General features: G+C 46.8%; 2 protein-coding genes across 5 annotated transcripts in view; one reads left to right on the top strand and one right to left on the bottom strand.

Moving 5' to 3' along the window:
• SETD2 (SET domain containing 2, histone lysine methyltransferase) overlaps window positions 1–14,917 on the top strand; it is a 95,357-nt gene extending 80,440 nt beyond the window's left edge. For all 3 annotated transcript variants that reach the window (XM_040994366.1, XM_040994363.1, XM_040994364.1), the window contains 5 exons: window positions 3,122–3,261; window positions 7,105–7,216; window positions 12,020–12,100; window positions 13,674–13,775; window positions 14,112–14,917. In XM_040994366.1, the coding sequence (XP_040850300.1) occupies window positions 3,122–3,261; window positions 7,105–7,216; window positions 12,020–12,100; window positions 13,674–13,775; window positions 14,112–14,273 (597 nt within the window). In that variant the 3' untranslated portion in view covers window positions 14,274–14,917. The remainder of the gene's footprint in view (window positions 1–3,121; window positions 3,262–7,104; window positions 7,217–12,019; window positions 12,101–13,673; window positions 13,776–14,111) is intronic.
• Window positions 14,918–16,834: 1,917 nt separating this feature from the next.
• On the bottom strand, window positions 16,835–18,590 carry LOC121165659 (death domain-containing membrane protein NRADD-like). 2 transcript variants are annotated; one of them, XM_040994368.1, is made up of 4 exons: window positions 18,020–18,590; window positions 17,626–17,800; window positions 17,354–17,514; window positions 16,835–17,286 (listed from the first exon to the last, which is right to left on the bottom strand). In XM_040994368.1, the coding sequence occupies exons 1-4, from the start codon at window positions 18,030–18,032 to the stop codon at window positions 16,961–16,963; spliced, it is 675 nt and encodes a 224-aa protein (XP_040850302.1). In that variant the 5' UTR covers window positions 18,033–18,590; the 3' UTR covers window positions 16,835–16,960. The 2 variants fall into 2 exon arrangements, with proteins under 2 accessions (XP_040850302.1, XP_040850303.1); XM_040994369.1 differs by having other exon boundaries at window positions 17,381–17,514.
• Window positions 18,591–18,725: the final 135 nt, after the last annotated feature.

The following is an 18,725-nucleotide window of genomic DNA, read 5'->3' as shown; positions in this document are numbered from 1 at the left end:
AGGCTCCTGCCTCCTTGCTTCTGATCAGTTCATTTGGGGAGTGAACCAACAGATGGAAGATCTTTCTTTCCTTCTGTCTGTAAATCTACCTTTCCAATAAAAATAAAATATTTTTTAAAAAGTTATGTTTTATGTATTTGATAGTCAGTTTACATGAGCCTGGCACAGTGGCGTAGTGGCTAAAGTCCTCGCGTTGAATGCGCCAGGATCCCATATGGGTGCCAGTTCTAATACTGGAAGCTCCACTTCCCATCCAGCTCCCTGCTTGTGGCCTGGGGAAGCAGTCCAGGACGGCTGAAAGGCTTGGGACCCTGCACCCGCGTGGGAGACTGGAGGAAGTTCCTGGCTCCTGGCTTTGTATCAGTGCAGCACTGGCCATTGCAGTCAGTTGGGGAGTGAGTCATCAGACGGAGGATCTTCCTCTCTGTATATCTGACTTTGCAATAAAAATAAATAAATCTTTTTTAAAAAAAAGTCAGTTTACAGAAGGATCTTCCATTCGCTGGTTCATTTGTCAGATGAATACTTTGGCCAGCACTGGGCCAGACTGAAGTTGGAAATAGGAGTTTCAGCTGCGTCTGCCGTGTGATTACAAGGGCCCTTGTACTTAGGCCGACATTGACTGCTTTCCCAGGAACATTAGCAAAGAGCTAGATTGGAAGGGAGTAGCAGTTTTGAACTGATACCCATATGGGATGCCAGCACTGCAGGTGGCAGCTTAATGTGCTACACCGCAGCACAGGCCCTGACATCTTTTAAGATTTATTTATTTAGGGACTAGCATTGTGATGCAGAGGGTTAGGCTTCCTATATGGATACCAATGCAAATCCACACTTCACTTCAGTCTAGCTCTGTGAAGCGAAGGATTACCCTAGTGGGAGACCTGCCACCCGTGCGGGTGTCCCAGCCGCTTTCCCAGCCATTGCAGCCAATTTGAAAATGAATCAGGATAGAAAATATATCTCGCTGTCTCTCTATGTAACTCTTCCTTTCAGATAAATAAATAAATCTTTAAAAGTGGTAATAAAATAATTTTATTTTGAGACAGGGTAGGCATTTGGTGCAGCAGCTAGGACACTACTTGGCATTTGGTGCAGCAGTTAGGATACAACAGCCAGTTTGAATGCCTGCTTGCCATCCCCCTCCTCCGCGTGCACTCCAGCTCCCTGCTGTGGTGTGCTTTGGGAGACAGCACATGATGCTTCAAGGGCTTGGATGCCCTTGTTGAGGTTCTGGACTCCTAACTTGAGTATTTGGGGAGTGAACCAGTGCATGTGTCTTTGATTTTTAAATAAAGTGAAATTGTTAAACAAACAAAATACAGAATTCCTGTTCACTGGTTCACTCCTCAAAATTCCCATGGCTGCGGAGACTGAAGCTTTAGCTCTCACACACGGATTGCAGGAACCTGGCTACTTTGAGCCATCATTTCTCTGTCTACATTAGCAGAAGCTGGAATCGGGAACAGAAGCAGGTGTTAAATCCTGGTACTCCAATAAGGGACCAGGAGGCCTTGGCCAATGTGTACTGGTGTAGCAGCATCGCTAGCTCACGAAGTGTATTCTGTCCACGTCTTAACTCTCAAATCTGCATCCTTTGAACAATAGCATGATAATTGCAGGGCTAACAGTGAATTTTATAGTTTTTAAAAACATTTCATTAACTGACATATACAGAACATACTTCCACTTCTGAGACTAAAGATCATAAAAGAAGCTTAATTTGGGGGGGTACATTGATGAGTTTGTGTTGTAGCATTTCCATACCCTCATGACAAACTACTCTGGGGTGCTATATATGGTAAGCGGTGGCTCAAGCAACCTGTGAGAGGAAATGAGTGCGGAGAGGAGGTTGGGACAAGGATGGTCCAACTGAGAATGAAGCCTAGACTGGTAGGAAGCAGGTGTGCTATCTTCGTGTCCTCACCGGGCTTTGCTGGCTAAGTGCCCCATCCTGGTCTCCAAATTTGTGCCCTCAGTTAACCTTATTACCTCAGTAAAGATCTCGTCTTCCAGGTTCATCACAGTAGGGACACAATTCAGTCTATTGCTTTGAGGGTTTTTTTTTTTTTCAAAATATGTAGTAAATTTAAATATATATATATGATTTAAGATATATAGAAAATTATATTGTATTGCTTTTCAGAGCTTCCTTTTAAGGATTTATTTATTGAAAAATTAGCTTGGGGCTGGCACAGTGGCTAAGTTAGTAGGCTAACTGCACCTGTAGTGCCGGCATCCGATTTGGGCCTTAGGGCAGAGTGTTACAGAGAGAGAGAGTAAGTTTCAGTCCACTAATTCTCCCCCAGGTGATTGCCATAGTTAATTAGGGTTAGGCCAGGCTGAAGTCAAGAACCAGAAAATCCACCCTGGTGTCCCACATGTTTGGCAGGCACCAAGTCGTTGGGCCATTTCTGTGTAGTAGCTTGGACTCAAGTTGGCAGTCCCATATGGGATCCCAACATCACAAGTGACCACTTAATCCACTACTAACCTGGATTTTCTGGTGGATCCCTGGAGGAAAAAAAATTTTAAGATGTATTTATTTTTATCAGAAAGGCAGAGAGGAGAGATAGAGCAAAAGAACATCAGTCTGCTGGTTTACTACCCAAATGACCACAACAGCCAGAGCTGACCTAATCTGAAACCAGGTGCCAGGAGCTTCTTTTGGATCTCCCATGCAGGTGCAGGGTCCCAAGGACTTAGGTCATCCTCTTGTTGATTTCCCAGGACACAGTACGGAGCTGGATGGGAAATGGGACTGCTGGGATACGAACTGGTGCCCATATGGGATACTGGTGTGGGCAGCGGAGGGTTAATAAGTCAAGCCATTGCGCCAACCCTGATCTCTAAAATTCTTTCATATATGTGAATATATGTTGTCTCTTTAACCATTTCCTAGAATGTGCCCTTTTTTCAGTACTTTTTAATTTTATTTTTGTTCTTTTCTATTAATGTTTCCATGATAGTTTTGTAAATATAAGAATTCCCCCCTCCCTTTTAGTCCTTGTTTTAAAAGAAAAGTAGATGTATATTTTTTCCGTATTGCTTAGAAGTGGGCTCTTCTGTTCTCTTCAGCCGGATAGCTGTCACTAATCAAAACTGTGTGTTTTCTCTGTAGCCTGAAATGGTTGTGACAAATAACCTCCTGGAGCTGCCACCTCCCTCTCCTCCCAAACCAAAAACCATTGTCTTACCTCCCAACTGGAAGACAGCCCGAGACCCTGAAGGGAAAATTTATTACTACCATGTGATCACAAGGTAAGAGGGCGTGTGGGCACCCCAGGTCTGCTTCCTTGGCTGAAGAAGCTGCTCTTGTAGTGTGTGCTTGTGAGTTCTGTGCATGCAGACTCCTCGTCGCTTTCCACTCTTCAAGGCTGCTGGATTCCAGAATTGCATCTTAAATAAATGTCATTTTTGGGCCCGGCGCGGTGGCGCAAGTGGTTAAGGTCCTCGCCTTGCACGCCCGGGATCCCATATGGGCGCCAGTTCTAATCCCGGCAGCCTCGCTTCCCTTCCAGCTCCCTGCCTGTGGCCTGGGAAAGCAGCAGAGGACGACCCAAAGCTTTGGGACCCTGCACCCACGTGGGAGACCCGGAAGAGGCTCCTGGCTTCGGATCGGCATAGTATCGGCCCGTTGCGCTCACTTGGGGAGTGAATCATCGGACGGAAGATCTTCCTCTCTGTCTCTCCTCTCTGTATATCCGCCTTTCCAATGAGAAAATAATGAAAAATAAATCTTTAAAAAAAATAAATAAATAAATAAATGTCATTTTTTAGAGTTTGATTCTTGGATAATTTTGGTGTATTTTTGACTTTTGGTTTTTTTGTTGTTGTTGGAAAGGCAAATTTACATAGAGAAGGGAAAACTTAAGATATTCCATACACTGGTTCACTCTCCAAATGACCGCAATGGCTGGAGCTTAGCTGATCTGAAGCCAGGCGTTTTCTCTGAGTCTCCCACTTGGGTGCAGGGTCCTGAGGCACTGGGGCTCTTGGACTACTTTCCCAAGCCATAAGCAGGGAACTGCAGGGGAAGTGGAATAGCTGGGACAACACTGGCACCCATATGTGATCCCAGTGCTTGCAAGGTGAAGATACAGCTATTGAGCCATCATGCTGGGCCCATACATATTGCTTAAAACAAACACAACAGGGGCCTGGCAGTGTACCTAGCAGCCAAAGTTCTTGCCTTGAATGTGCCGGGATCCCATATGGGTGCCAGTTCTAATCCCAGCAGCTCCAATTCCCATTCAGCTCACTGCTTGTGGCCTGGGAAAGCAGTTGAGGACGGCCCAAAGCCTTGGGACCCTGCACCCGTGTGGGAGACCTGGAGGAAGAGGTTCTTGGTTCCCGGCTTCAGATTGGCACAGTACTGGCTGTTTTGGTTACTTGGGGAGTGAATCATCAGACGGAAGATCTTCTACTCTGTCTCTCCTCCTCTCTGTATATCCAAGTTTGTAATAAAAATAAATAAAACCTTTTAAAAAAAACAATAAAAAACACAACAGAAAAATATTTTAAATTGTAAGTATTAGAAGCTGTACTATACAGATTTAACTTATTTTATATTTTTTTAAAGATTTATTTATTTTTGTTGGAGAGTCAGATTTATGGGGAGACAGAAAAAGATCTTTCATCTGCTGGTTCACTCCCCAAGTGACCGCAACAGCCAAAGCTGAGCCAATCCAAAGCCAGGATCCTGGAGCATCTTCCAGGTTTCCCATACGAGTGCAGGGTCCCAAGGCTTTGGGAGCTGGATGGAAAGTGGAGCAGCTGTGACAGCAACCAGCACCCATATTGGATCCCTGTGCATTCAAGCAAGGACTTTAGCCACTAAGCTACTGCTCCAGGTCCTATGTATCTTTTCAGACAAATAATTTTAAGTGACTATGGTTGGCAGACAGCCTGTGGGCCACATGTATTTGCAAATAAGGTTTTATTGGAATGCAACCACATTATTTTACTTACACATTGTCAACAAGTGCTTTTATATTGCAGTTGCAGAGTTCAATAGTTGTAACAGAAAATTTATGGCTTCTAAAGACAAAATATTTAACTGACTAGTCCTTTACAGAAAGGTTTGTGTACCCTTGCTCTACTGTAAAGTAGCATCAGATTTTGTTGAACTCGCTTTGATTGAATCTTCCCTATACAAGCTGTAAGCCAGGACTTTCTCAGGAATATTAATGTCACCTCACCCAGTAGATTTTTAGTAGTATAGTTGCTTAACAGAACATAAAGTTTGTTTTTGTTTTAGCTATAAACTTTTTAAATTAGGAAATATTGACAGCTTAATATGAAATATTTTGTACCAATTTAGATTTCTAAAAAAACACCTTATTATTTTTAGTTTTTTGGGATTTTTTTGTTTGTTTGTTTAGTTTTGTTTTTTAATTAGGGCATCAACTTGTTTTCTTTCCCCATTGATCTCCTTACCAGGATAATGCATTTTTGTGTGTGTGATTGAATTAAAATTTCCACCTAGTTCAGTGTTTTCCAATTATACTTTTTGCTTTGAAAAGCCTTTGTTAGTCATAGTAAAGTAGCTTTGCAATATGAACCCTCCTCATAGTTGCTAACTGAATATATTTGTGATTTAAGAGCCAATGTGTGAAAATTCAACCAGGACTTTGTTTTTACTTTGTTTTTCAATACTAAAGCAACCTTTTTAATATGCTATCATTCTCCAAAAATTAAAAGGGTGTGTGTGTGTGTGCGTGCGCGCGCATGCACCAGCCATTTCCACAGTAAAGCCACAAGCTGCTTGTGCTTCCTTTATGATGGCAGAGATCTTGAGCGTGTCTTGTGATAGTTCTTTAGGTCAGAGGTGGGCCTGTGTTAAAAAATGTGTATAACTATCATAACAACCTTTATAAAGTTGCTGGTTAAAGATTGGTGTGATGGGAAAGGCCAAGACTTGAGTGTCAAGGCTGATTTCCAGATAGATTGCTGGCTCCTTGGAGCCCTGTGGTGTTTTAAGGCTGTCCTCTTAACATTCTGGACAGCTCACTCCAGATTCCTGGACATGAATATCCTTCCCATGTTTACCCTGCAAAGCTACCTTTTCAAAACAATCTTTCCATTTCTTTTCTTCTTCTTTTTAAAAAATATTTAGTTTTTTTTATTGCCAAGTCAGATATATATAGGGAGGAGGAGAGACAGAGAGGAAGATCTTCCATCCGATGATTCACTCCCCAAGTGAGCGCAACGGCCGGTGCTGTGCCGATCCGAAGCCAGGAGCTTCTTCCGGGTCTCCCACACGGGTGCAGGATCCCAAAGCATTGGGCCGTCCTCGACTGCTTTCTGAGGCCACAAGCAGGGAGCTGGAAGGGAAGTGGAGCTGCCAGGATTAGAACTGGCACCCATATAGGATCCTGGTGAGTGCAAGGTGAGGATTTTAGTCATTAGGCCACGGCATTGGACCCATTGTTTCTTTTCAAAAATAGCTGTCAGCTAGCAGTAAGGTAACTTGCTAAAGCTCTTTTGTGCTATCAGTTGAGACTATTTGGAACAGGAGGCACAATTTTTCAGCCTGTACGTGTTTCCCATACTGTCAGTCATTATACCAAAGGAGCAAAACTGCAATCCAGGAAGCTTCTAAAACCAGAATCACTTTTTTTTTTTCCACTTTCAAGTATTGTGAGGAGTGTGTTATGCCTTGGTTTGTTACAAGCTACATATTAGATACAATCACTGTTGAGGGGTGGCCTGTGCAGGCGTCTAGTCTTTACACTTTGTAGGCTTTGCTAAGCCCTAATTGCAGGATATTCAAAGTAGGTGAGTGGCAGATAAGAAGTTTAGTGATGTTGTGCTTTTCAAAACATTACCAGCGTGCACATATCATTGCCACTCATATGGTACTTTAACCAATGTTGGTGATAGGTCTCCAAGCTGGAATTATTGATGGTGAGAAGATACCAAAACCTCTGTTTCATGGGGTTGACTTGGATTAGTTGATTTGTTTAATTGCTGTTTTTATTTGGAGCTGACTTGTTCTAAGTCTCATCGTGTGTCCTATGTTAGGTATGTGTGAGCAGAGATCCTCACACCAGGCTTCTGTTTTCTAACCGTGATATCATGGTTGTTCTTAATTTCCTTTAGGCAGACTCAGTGGGATCCTCCTACTTGGGAAAGCCCAGGCGATGATGCAAGCCTCGAGCATGAAGCTGAGATGGACCTGGGAACCCCAACGTATGATGAAAACCCCATGAAGGTGAGTTGCCTTACACATGTTCAAGGTCCTCAACAAGTTCAGGAACTGGGAGCTTCATCCCGATCCTCCCAGGGTGCCAGGGACCTGAGCACCTGGGCTCTCTAGTTCCACTTTCCCAGGTGCGTTAACAGGGAGCTAGATTGGAAATGGGGTAGTTAGGACACAATCTGGTTTACATGTGGAGTGTCAGTTGTTGTTGTTTTAAAGATTTCTTTATTTTTATTGCAAAATCAGACATACAGAGGAGGAGAGACAGAGAGGAAGATCTTCTGTCTGCTGATTCACTCCCCAAGTGGCTGCAACAGCCAAAGCTGAGCCAATCTGAGGCTTCTTCTGGGCTTATCACATGGGTGCAGGATCCCAAGGTCTTGGGTTGTCATCCACTGCTTTCCCAGGCCACAAGCAGGGAGCTGGAGGTGAAGCAGGGCCACCGGGATTAGAACCGGCGCTTGTATGGGATCCCAGTGCATACAAGGTGAGGACCTTAGCTGCTAGGCCACCACGCCAGCCTTTTTTTTCTTAAGATTTATTTATTTTTAGTTGAAAGAATTATTTAGAAGAGACAGAAATCGTCCATTTGCTGGACGCAGCCAAAGTTGAGCTGATTCAAAGCCAAGAGCCAGGAGCTTCCTTCAGAGCTCCCACATGGGAGCAGGGCCCAAGGCCGTGGCCCGTTCTCTGCTTCTGGGTCAGAAAGAGTTGCTAAGATATGAGCTGGCACTGTAGATGGAGGATAAGCATTTTATGCCACTGTACCAGCCCTCAGGGTTTGGTTTTTTGTTTTGTTTGTTCTTGTTTTGTTTTGTTTTAAGGCTTTAAGAATTCAGCTCACATGCAGGTTAAATTAATGGGTGCTATGTTGTGATTGGCTGAAAATAAAGTAGAATCATAACACTATACTGTACACATTCCATCCAAAAGTATTTGAGTATTTGTGAGTGGAGGAGGAGACTGTTGGAAACTATGAGAATGCTGTGCCTGAATTACAATCAAATGGCTTGGACATGGAATCCAAACACACATTTCAAATCACATATATCTGAAGTGATTCCTGCTCACTCCTGCATTTGGTGTTTGTTGGACACTTGTTCATATTCAGGATCAATGCTGTGTCCAGACTTGGGGATACAAAAGCATTATGGGGCGAAGTTAATGCTTTCGAGGGCTAGAGGAAGGTAAGATTTGAAAATTACACAGTATAATGTGGTTCATTGGTAAACTGAGTTTGACCATTAGTTTGACCATTAGTTCTGAACACATTTATAAAGGAAGAAAATGTAACATTAAAAAGAAAAGAAAACTTGACAGAGAAGATGGGCTTTTGATATAGAACCTTGGCCTTCTCTTGATGTCTCAGCTCCTGCTGGCCCCAGCGTGATCCAGGGAGTTTTGTTCCAGGCCTCTAAGGTTACATGACACTTTCCATGTTGATTTTTTTTTTCCTGAACATTTTTCCAAGCAAAGAGAAAAGAAAGAATAATATAATAACATGTATGGGCTTTTTAAAATTATTTTTATTGGTAAGGCAGAAACAGATCTTCCATCCACTAGTTCAGTTCCCAAATGGCCACAATATCCAAAGCTGAGCTCATCCAAAGTCAGAAGCTTCCTCAGCATCTCCCACACAGGTGCAGAGTCCCATGACTTTGGACCATCCCCTACTGCTTTCCCGGGCCACAAGCAGGGAACCAGATGGGACGTGAAACAGCCAGGACACTAACTGGGGCCCGGTTAATACTGTTTTGTGTTGTTAAGGAAATAAATGACAAATAACTATTAGTTGATCTTTTAATTTAGATTTTTTTTTCTACAGTTTTTTGTCTTTTCTAGTGGCTTTTGAGCTATATATCTTTTTTTATTTCAAGGCAGTGATTCTCAAAATGTGTTTTAGGGACCTCTAGGAGTTCTATGACTCTTTCATAGGACTCTTGAGGTCAAAATTATAATACTAAGACATGATAAGTCTTTGTCATTGTAATACATTCAAAAGTATACTATGGAATTTTTCAGAACATATATGACATAATCAAATGTGGAAGGACTTGAGACTCCAGCTGTCTTATGTTGAGTAAAACATTAAGGAAATTTCCAAAATGAAAAACGGTGCCACTTTTGCCACATTCTCTAGTTTTGAGAAAGTTTATTTTCACAAAAAAATTATGTTGTTATTAACATCTAGTGGTTTTGTTACTGCCATTTTGAGATAAATTCATTTATTTATTTTAGTTTGAGTTATTTAAAAAGAAAAAATTTATTTTACATCAGAGTTAGACTCTTCCATCTTCTCCCCAAATGGTAGCAACGGCCAGAACTGGGCTCATTTGAAGTTGACACCAGGAGCTTCTTCCAGGTCTTCTCATGGGTGCAGGGCCCAAGAAGTTGGATCAGAAGTAGAGCAGCAGGTACTCAAACTGGTGACCATATGAGATGCCAGCTCTATAGGCAGGACAACAGAGACAGAGAATGAATGATTCTTCATCTGATACTTCACTCCCCACACGGCCACAAGAGCCAGCACTGGCCAAACTACCAGAACCAGGAGTGCTGTCTGGGTCTCCCTTGTGGATGCAGGAGCCCAAGTACTTGTCATCTTCTACTGTTTGTCCAGGTGCATTCACATGGAGGTGGACTGGAAGTAGAGCATGGGAAACCTAATGTGGTGTTCCAGTATGGGAGGCTGCCATCAAAAGTTGTGGCTTAACTTGCTGTGCCACATGACCAGCCCCTCAAATTTTGATTGATGAATAAGAGTTTCAGGGTTCCTTAATTTGTCATAGAGTAGAAAAGGATCCTGAGATAGAAATCTTTGAGAACTGTTGTTCTAAGCTTAGTACCATGAACATTTTATCTTATTACAGCTTATTATCATATATACACCACTTTCTATAATTACATATCTGGTTTACCTTTTAAGAACCTACTTTGGATCTGGCAAAATAACCTAGTGAATAAATCCTCACTTTGCACACACCAAGATCCCATATGAAAGCCAGTTCACATCCTAGCTGCTCCGCTTCCCATCCAGCTCCCTGCTTATGGCCTTAGAAGGCAGTAGAGGACAGCCCAAAGCCTTGGGGTCCTGCACCCGTGTGGGAGACCCAGAAGAAGCTCCTGGCTTCAGATCAGCTCAGCTCTGGCTGTTGTGGCTACTTAGGGAGTGAACAAGCAGATAGAAGATCTGTTTCTCCTTCTCTCTATAAATCTGTCTTGCCAATAAGAATAACTAAATCTTTTTTTAAAATGTATTTAGCCACTTATTATCCATTGTGTTTGTCATGTTTTTTTTTTGTCATATGTAATGAACTTCAGGATTGTTTGTTGCTTTAGAGTCTGTTAAGTGTTAATGAAAACTTTTGAACTTGCCACAAAGATCTATATTTACCCTCAGAGTTACCATTTTTAGCATTGTTCGTTTTATGTTGAGTTGAATTTCCATCTGGAATCATTTTAGTCCAGCATGGAGAATTTCCTTTCATATTTCTGGTATTTCAGATATAATGATGAATTCTCTCAGCTTTTTTCTTTTTCTTGTCTAAAAAGGAATTTATCTTACTCCTTCCTAGTAACAGGTTTTATTTTAGAGCAGCTTAGTTCTATTTTGGCACAAAGAGCTTGGTCAGAAGTAAATTGAACACAGAGGAAAGTGAGACTGCAGAGTTCCCATTTACTCCCAGCACACCAAGTTCCCCCACCATCATTGTCTGGTAGCTTTATCTGTTGTAGTTGATGAATTTTCCTTAGTGCATCATTCTCATCCAAAGTGATAGTATTTGATCCTGGTGTAGAGCATCTTCAGCTTCAACACATGTATAATCTCATATAGCCACTATTATAGTAATATACTAAATAATTTTGCTGGTCTGAAAATCCTTTGTTTTCCCTGTTCGTCTTTTCCTCTCCTCTTCCCTCCTCCCTAGCTCCTAGAGACTGCTAATATCTTCACTACCTACGTAGTTTTGCCTTTTTCTAGACTGTCATACGGTTGGATCACACAATATGTGACCTTTCACACTGGCTCCCTTTTACTTAGCAGTGTGCATTTAGGGTTCCTTCTTTGTTTTCATGGCTAACCAGCTCATTTGAGTGATAGTATTCCAGTGCCTGAGTGTGACACAGTTTATCCATCCATCTTCTGAAGGATAGCTTGATGGCTTCCAGGTTTTGGCAATAAATAAACCAATAAAAATCCCTTGTACAGGTTTGTGCCGATTTTCTATTGAGATAAGTTTTCATTTGAATTAAATGCTAGTGAGTTTGATTGCTGATTCCATGTGGTAAGAGTATATTTAGTTTTTATGAAGCATTCTGTCGGGCCCAGTGTGGTGGCCTATTGACTGAAGTCCTCCCCTTGCGTGTGCCAGAATCCCATATAGGCCCCAATTTGTATCCCATCTGCACAGTGGTTAAGCCTCTGCCTGTGGCACCGGTATCCCATCTGGGTGCTGGTTAAGTCCTATCTGCTCCACCTCCAATCGAGCTCCCTGCTAATGTACCTGGGAAAGCAGAGGGTGAACCCATTGCTTGGGCCCCTGAACCCACCTGGGAGACCTGGAAGAAGCTCCTGGCTTTGGACTGGACCAGCTTTGGCTATTGTGGACATTTGGGGATTAAAGCAATGGATGGAAGATCTCTTTCCCTCCTTCCTTCTCTGTAACTCTGCCTTTCCAATAAAAGCAAACAAATCTTTTTTAAAAAAGCAAGAGGAGGAAGTATTTGAGCTGGGAGAAAGGAAGGTTCTAGTACAGTAAGATATTACTTACACCTGACTTCTTGTGCTAGCTCTGTTGTATTTTTTAATTCTAGACATCAAAGAAGCCCAAGACAGCGGAAGCAGACACTTCCAGTGAGCTGGCTAAGAAAAGCAAAGAAGTGTTTAGAAAAGAGGTAAGGCTTGGTGGGTGTGGGCGCTAATATAGGCTTCAGTCTGAGACCTTTTTTTTTTTTTCTTGTCCTGCATAGAATTCTTCCCTTGACCAGGACATGCCAGAACACAAGGTTTCCTTAGGTTGTGGCTCGTGCTGTCGTACTGCTTCTCCCATTGAGAACTTCTCAGCTGTCTCTTGTCGGCTTTAAGGGCTGCTCTGCAGACCACGCTTTCCCAGTCCAGTGCAGATTTTGCTGCAGCAAAGGGAAGTCTCATGAGGTGTTGATCTGCCCTGCTTGGTGTCTGTGATTTGACCATATAGTTGGTAGTCATGAGATGTTGGTGTGTTTCTTTACAACTGGATAGGCACATTTATGTACATCATCTGATTTCATCCCCACAAAAGTTCTTGAAGTAGGCATTGTCATTCCTCATAAATTGGTCAAATGTTCAGAGAAGGCCAGTTCTAGACTCTGGCCTTACAGTTCACGTTCCCATTCTCTGTCTGTACTGGGTCTGTCAGTGACTGCCTAACCTGTAAGGGCTTGAGAGAAAGCAGCTCCTCTCACTGCCAGCAGCATGCCTCCAGCCCTGAGGACACTGAGCTTCTGAGCTGCCTCCTGACATGCAGATTTATATACTGAGGGGCCAAGAATGTAGGCAAGGAGACAAACCTGTAAATAAGTAACAATGGCCATGTGAAGAAGGGCCACCTTGGGCTGGAGGCCCCCATCTGAGGTGCTAGGAAGGGCCGAGCGTCAAGTCACCATTTTCCAGTTAGATCAGGAGGGGTGTAATTTTTGGTAGTAGGAAGTACAGAGACAAGGGAGCATTGTCCCTTCCAGAAGTCACCGTACAGGGCACGATGGAATGAAATTGGATGGCATTTACTCAGTTGCTTCATTTGGGCCTGTAGGCTATAGGAAGCTAAAGACTTCTCCAGAAATTATGTTCCGTTTTTCTCCATCCCCCAGTGGCTGTTGGTCTAATGGTGCCTATCTTATGACGTGGCCTTTCCTTTGCATGCCTGTAGGTGGGCTGAGTTCCAGGAATCCGCAGTCTTTGTTCATGTTCCCCCTGAAAGTGTGGCAGTCACTGATACCTTTGTTCCCTCTGCACCCTGGCTGTTCGACCATGTGTGTCTGCTCTCCCCAGCTGTGCTAAGAATGCAGTGATGTGCACCCTGGACAGTCTTTAAGTGACCTTCAGATATGAGATGCCTGCAGTCCCTGGAGTTGCTTAGCTGCTTAGTAGCTCTTGGAATGCCTGCCCTGTCCTCTTTCTCTAGGGACCAGAGAATTAGAACCTAGCTAGTCTTTTCAGGCTGAGCTCACAGCAGTCTGGCTGAAACCTGAGGCTGCTGGAGCCTCCAGCTGCTGCTGCAAGTGAGGCTAGCTTGTCCGTCCACAGGCCTGTTCCGCTCAGGGCTGACCAGCAGTCCTGTGTCTCATGAGCTCTCTGCTGTTTCATAGTCCAACAAGCCATCCTAGGGGCAAAGGTCAAGGATTGGCTGGCGGGCCTGGCTGCCTTACCTCAGTACACCCTGTCTTTTTTGTCCCTTTGAGTGCTACGTTCTCTTCACTCTGCTTGCAGATGTCCCAGTTCATCGTCCAGTGCCTGAACCCTTACCGGAAACCTGACTGCAAAGTGGGAAGAATTACTACAACTGAGGACTTCAAACACCTTGCTCGCAAGGTACTCGCCCTTCTCTGGTCTGTCAGTGTTGTAGCACAGCTAATTTCCCAAGATGCTAGGACCAAGGAGGACCCAGGAACGGAGGGACTGTGATTTGGGTGGGGTGGGGGGTAACCTTGAGCAGGGCAAGGTGCACATTTTCTAAGAGAATTAGAGAGCCTAGGTACTTCTTTCAGTACCAGCCTGCCCCAACTTACCAAGTGTTGAACTCCACTGTCGATGAAAGAACCCAGAGAGGGCAAGTTGGGTCACTACCTCTGCTACTCTTCCTCCCCTACCCCCAGATCATTGCCACTCCAACTGATGTCTGTGCCTTTGTTCTTGTGCCCTGGACAGCTGACTCACGGCGTCATGAATAAGGAGCTGAAGTACTGTAAGAACCCCGAGGACCTGGAGTGCAATGAGAATGTGAAACACAAAACCAAGGAGTACATTAAGAAGTACATGCAGAAGTTTGGGGCTGTCTACAAACCCAAAGAGGACACTGAATTAGAGTGACTTGTAGGGCCAGGGTGGACAGACAGATGAATCAGGTAGGACAGACTGGGAGAAGAGCTCCCGTGGGCCTCAGCCCCATGCTGTCAGGGCGGCGGCACTCCTGATGGCACTGCCACCCTGGGGGACTCAGACGTGCAGGTATCAGTTGGAAGCCCCACACGAGCTCCATCTACAACAGGTGATCCCTCCGTAAGCCGTTGGGTTGTGGTTCGAGGCCACCAGAAGCAGCGGTCTAGGGAAACCCTGGCCAGCCCTGACCCCACTCTCAAACCTGGGTCTCCTCCTTGGCGGTGCTGTCGGCGCACAGACCCATGCGCATCCCCACCCAAGACCCTCTACCCCATGATCTGTATTATATTTTAATGTATATGTGAATATATTGAAAATAATTTGTTTTTTCCTGGTTTTGTTTTGCTTTTTAGCCTCTGCGTGCTAGGATCACAGGCAGACTTTGTAAGGACAGTTTACGTTCTCCTGCAAGGTTTAATTTGTTATCATGTAAATATTCTAAAGCAGGCTGCCTTGTGGTTTTGGTCAGCCTTGTGCTATGTTGATAAGATTGATTTACTGCTTAAAATCACTTTACTTTATCCAATTTTTACTGAACTTTTTATGTAAAAAAATAAAATCAATTAAAGAACTTGGCATTGGTGTTCCCTCAGTTACTCAGGCATGGTTGTGTGCAGTGCCGTCCCTGGAAAAAGCAGGTGATGGTTGCTGCCACTGGGCTTTGTCACAGGCGTTGTTCCACACCGGGTCCAGCTGTGGCTGAGGCAGATATCAGCTGGCAGCTGGTGCCTGTAGGCTTGTGATCTTGTAGCTTGTGCTCAGGGGGATGTCAGGTGCAGAGCAAAGGAAGCACAGCCCGAAGCCTCAGACACTGACTTGAATAGGCTATCAAGAAACGGGTGAGGGCCTGGCACGATGGCCAAGTGGCTAAAGTCCTCGCCTTGTATGCACTGGGATCCCATATGGGCGCCGGTTCTAATCCTGGCAGCTCCAGTTCCCATCCAGCTCCCTGCTTGTGGCCTGGGAAAGCAGTCGAGGACAGCCCAAAGCCTTGGGGCTCTGTACCCATGTGGGAGACCCGGAAGAGGCTCCTGGCTCCTGGCTCTGGATCGACACAGCTCCAGCTGTTGCAGTCACTGGGGAGTGAATCATCGGATGGAAGGTCTTCCTCTCTGTCTGTCCTCCTCTCTGTATATCTGACTTTGCAATAAAAATAACTATTTAAAAAAGAGAGATTGAAGAAACAGGTGAATGAGGGGCCAGTACTATGGATCTGTGGGCTAAATTGCACCATGTAAGTGCTTGTTTCAGGCCCAGCTGCTCGGCCTGGACAATGCCTGTGGCCATTAAGGGAATGAATCAGTGGATGAAAAAAATCTCTCTTCTGGGCCCGGCGTGGTGGCGCAGTGGTTAAGATCCTCACCTTGCACGCCTGGGATCCCATATGGGCGCCGGTTCTAATCCCGGCAGCTCCTCTTCCCTTCCAGCTCCCTGCCTGTGGCCTGGGAAAGCAGTCGAGGACGGCCCAAAGCTTTGGGAACCTGCACCCGCGTGGGAGACCCGGAAGAGGCTCCTGGCTCTGGATCAGCATAGAATCGGCCGTTGCGCTCACTTGGGGAGTGAATCATTGGATGGAAGATCTTCCTCTCTGTATATCCGCCTTTCCAATAAAAAAAATAATAAAAATAAATCTTTAAAAAAAATCTCTCTTCTGTGTCACTTTTCCTTTCAAATAAATGTTTCAAAAATCTTTAATAAGGTCGAGGAGGAGAGTGTGGGTGAAGCGCCGTAGTATGTGAGTTTAGTCACCACCTGCAGTGATATCCCTTGTTTACAGTGACATTGGTGTCCAGTAGTGGGTTAAGCCTCTGTGCCAGCTTCTCATAAGAGTGCTGGCTTAAATACTTACTGTTCCACTTCCGATCCAGCTCCTTACTGATGTGCCTGGGGAAGCAGCAGCAGAAGGCCTAAGTTGCTTGGATCCCCACACCCGCATAGAATACCCAGAAGAAACTCTTGGCTCCTGGCTTTGGCCAGGCCAAGTTCCAGCTTTTTTTCATTTGGGGAGTGAACCAACAATCAGAATTCTGTCTCTTCTGTCTTTCAAATCTCTCTTCCCCCGATACCTCCTGGCTGGAGAGGCATCCTACCTCTTCCTTCCACATACTTGATGTGTCTGGGCCCACTGATTCATTTTCTTTCTTTTCCCCTTTCTCCTGTATTTATTTTTTTTTTTCTTCTCTGAGTCCACTGGGATGATGCTCTAACCCTGAGCCTGGACCAGCAAGGGATGACAAAGAGTCCTTGAAAAGGGAAGCAGTGCATAGGCTGGGATGAGTGAACCTCTGCGGAAGGATGCTGGGCCCTGGGGAACCCCTGCCTCAGTTACCCAACCATCACAGATCCAAGAAGCGAGGCAGCCAGCTCGAACTAGCCCAAAGTGCCTTTAATGTGGGATACAAAAGTAGAGAAAATAACTGCAGCTAAATGAAGGGGTGCGGAGGAGGAGCGGCTGGGAGGGCAGGACCATGCCTCTCCCCCCTCCGCACACCCATCCTGCGTGGGGGAGTGGCAGCAGGCACGGCAGTTGCCTCCAGAACCAAGAGGTTGAGGCCGGGAATGTGGAGAAACCCTGAAGGGGAAGGTGTCGGGGGAGGATCGCGGCCAGTCGGCGTCACTCACACCACTGGGCAGTCTTGAGCTGCCGGGCTCAGGGCCTGCAGCACATCTTCCCGACCCATGGCAGCCAGGGCCTCCTCCAGCACCTTGAGGGTGGCTCTGCTGCCCTCCTGGGTGGCCCAGTCCCTCAGCAGGGTGTGGGCTGGCGCCTGGCCCTGAGCCATGGTCTCCACAGCCTCAGCCTGGTAGCCCAGACGGCCCGCCAGCCCCCGCCAGCCCTTGCCAGGTTCGGGTTCGCTGGGAGCTTCCAGGAGCCGCTCTACTTCCTCCTGCTGCCGCCGAGGGAGATGAAGGTAAAGTCGACAGCCGAGCTCTGGGCGTGGCCCTAGGGTGGGGAGTCACACAGGGAGGTCACCAAGGGATGGGTGGCGGCACAGCAGCAGCACCAGAACCAGAGACCAGAATGGAGATGGGCTCACCATGGCTGCTATCGCTGGGAGAGTCCAGGAAGACACTGCGTCCGCGGGCCTGGTCCACATCCAGGCCCCCCAGGCCCCCCAGTTCTGCAGTGCGAGCTTTGGCCAACTGCTGTCTTTGCTTATGTGAGCGCCAGCTATGGGAAACAGCAGAGGGGACCTGCCAACCTGCTTCCCCGTCACCAACACGGAGAGCAGGCTGGCAGTCCACATCGGGGTGAGGGGAAGGGGGTGCCCAAGCCACCTACCACTTGAAGGCCACGTAGGCAAGCAGACCAAGGACCAGAGTGGCCAGCAAGGCGCAGTAGACCGGGATGATGTTCCCTGCGGTGTCCGGAGGCTCAGCCGGGAATGAGGAGGCATTAAGGGCCAGGGCTGCCCACACCCCTTCTCTGCCCCTGTCCTGCCCTCTCGGGGCCGCATCTGTGGAAGGAGGAGAGAGAGTCAGGGCTGAGGAACTAAGGGAAGGTCCTTGACACGCTCACACCTCACTGCCAAGAGGGTTTGAAAACATCCACCGAGCAGACCCTGCAGCAGAAGGGGAGGGACTCCAGCACCGTGACTGGACTTGGGAGTGACCCTCCCGGCTGGGGTACCTCCTCGCTGGCACACTGCCCAAGCTGTGGATCAAAAGACACTTACCCACAAAAGCCATGTCCTTGCTGGGGTGGCGATGCTGCCCTCGTGCTCCCCAGGGGGGTTTCCGGCAGCAGCCAGGCAGGAGGGCCCAGGAGGCTGGAGGGGGAACCCTCAGGCTGAGTCCCCGGAGCAGCCTTGAGTAATCTTGGCTCACTCCATTCCAGCCCCTCCAGGGCTGGACCTGCCACTTCTGTGTCAGAAGGAAGGTGACAGAGCAGGCCAGCGCTCGGGCGATGCTCCCCACAGATCAGGGATGGGCGGGAGGGAGGAAAGGAACAGGCAGACACGGAGTCAGGCGGGAGAGAGGGGCGCTCGCCCTACCCCTCTCAGCAGCCGGGAAGCCTGTCCCCCAAGGCCCCACCCCAGGGAGGAGGCCCTCCAGCAACTCTTGGAACCTGAGTGGGTGGGAACCCTGGTGGGCGCAGCCAGCGAGGGCCCAGACACCGCCTGCTGGGACCCTTCTCTCCCCAAGGCCAGGGCCCGCTCAGGCCCTTCCTGGACCTGGGGCAGAGGCGCGGGGTGAGGGACCCTCCCCGCAACTCGCCCACTTCACCGGGTGCCCAGAAGGCGGCCAGCCCTGTGCCCGCTGTGTGCCCGCGTCAGCAGCCGGGGCTGCGGCGCCTGCCCGAGGTGGCGCGTGCACAGGGGTCACTGCCCCCCAGGGGTGCTCCGGACCTGGCCCGGCAGGCGGGCACGACCCGCTGAGCAG

The sequence above is a fragment of the Ochotona curzoniae genome, unplaced genomic scaffold (genome assembly GCF_017591425.1).
Source record: "Ochotona curzoniae isolate NIBS_2020 unplaced genomic scaffold, NIBS_Ocur_1.0 contig_908, whole genome shotgun sequence".
In the NCBI taxonomy this organism is placed as follows: domain Eukaryota; kingdom Metazoa; phylum Chordata; class Mammalia; order Lagomorpha; family Ochotonidae; genus Ochotona; species Ochotona curzoniae.
Note: the sequence above shows the minus strand (reverse complement) of the source record. Positions and strands in the feature narration are given on the sequence as shown.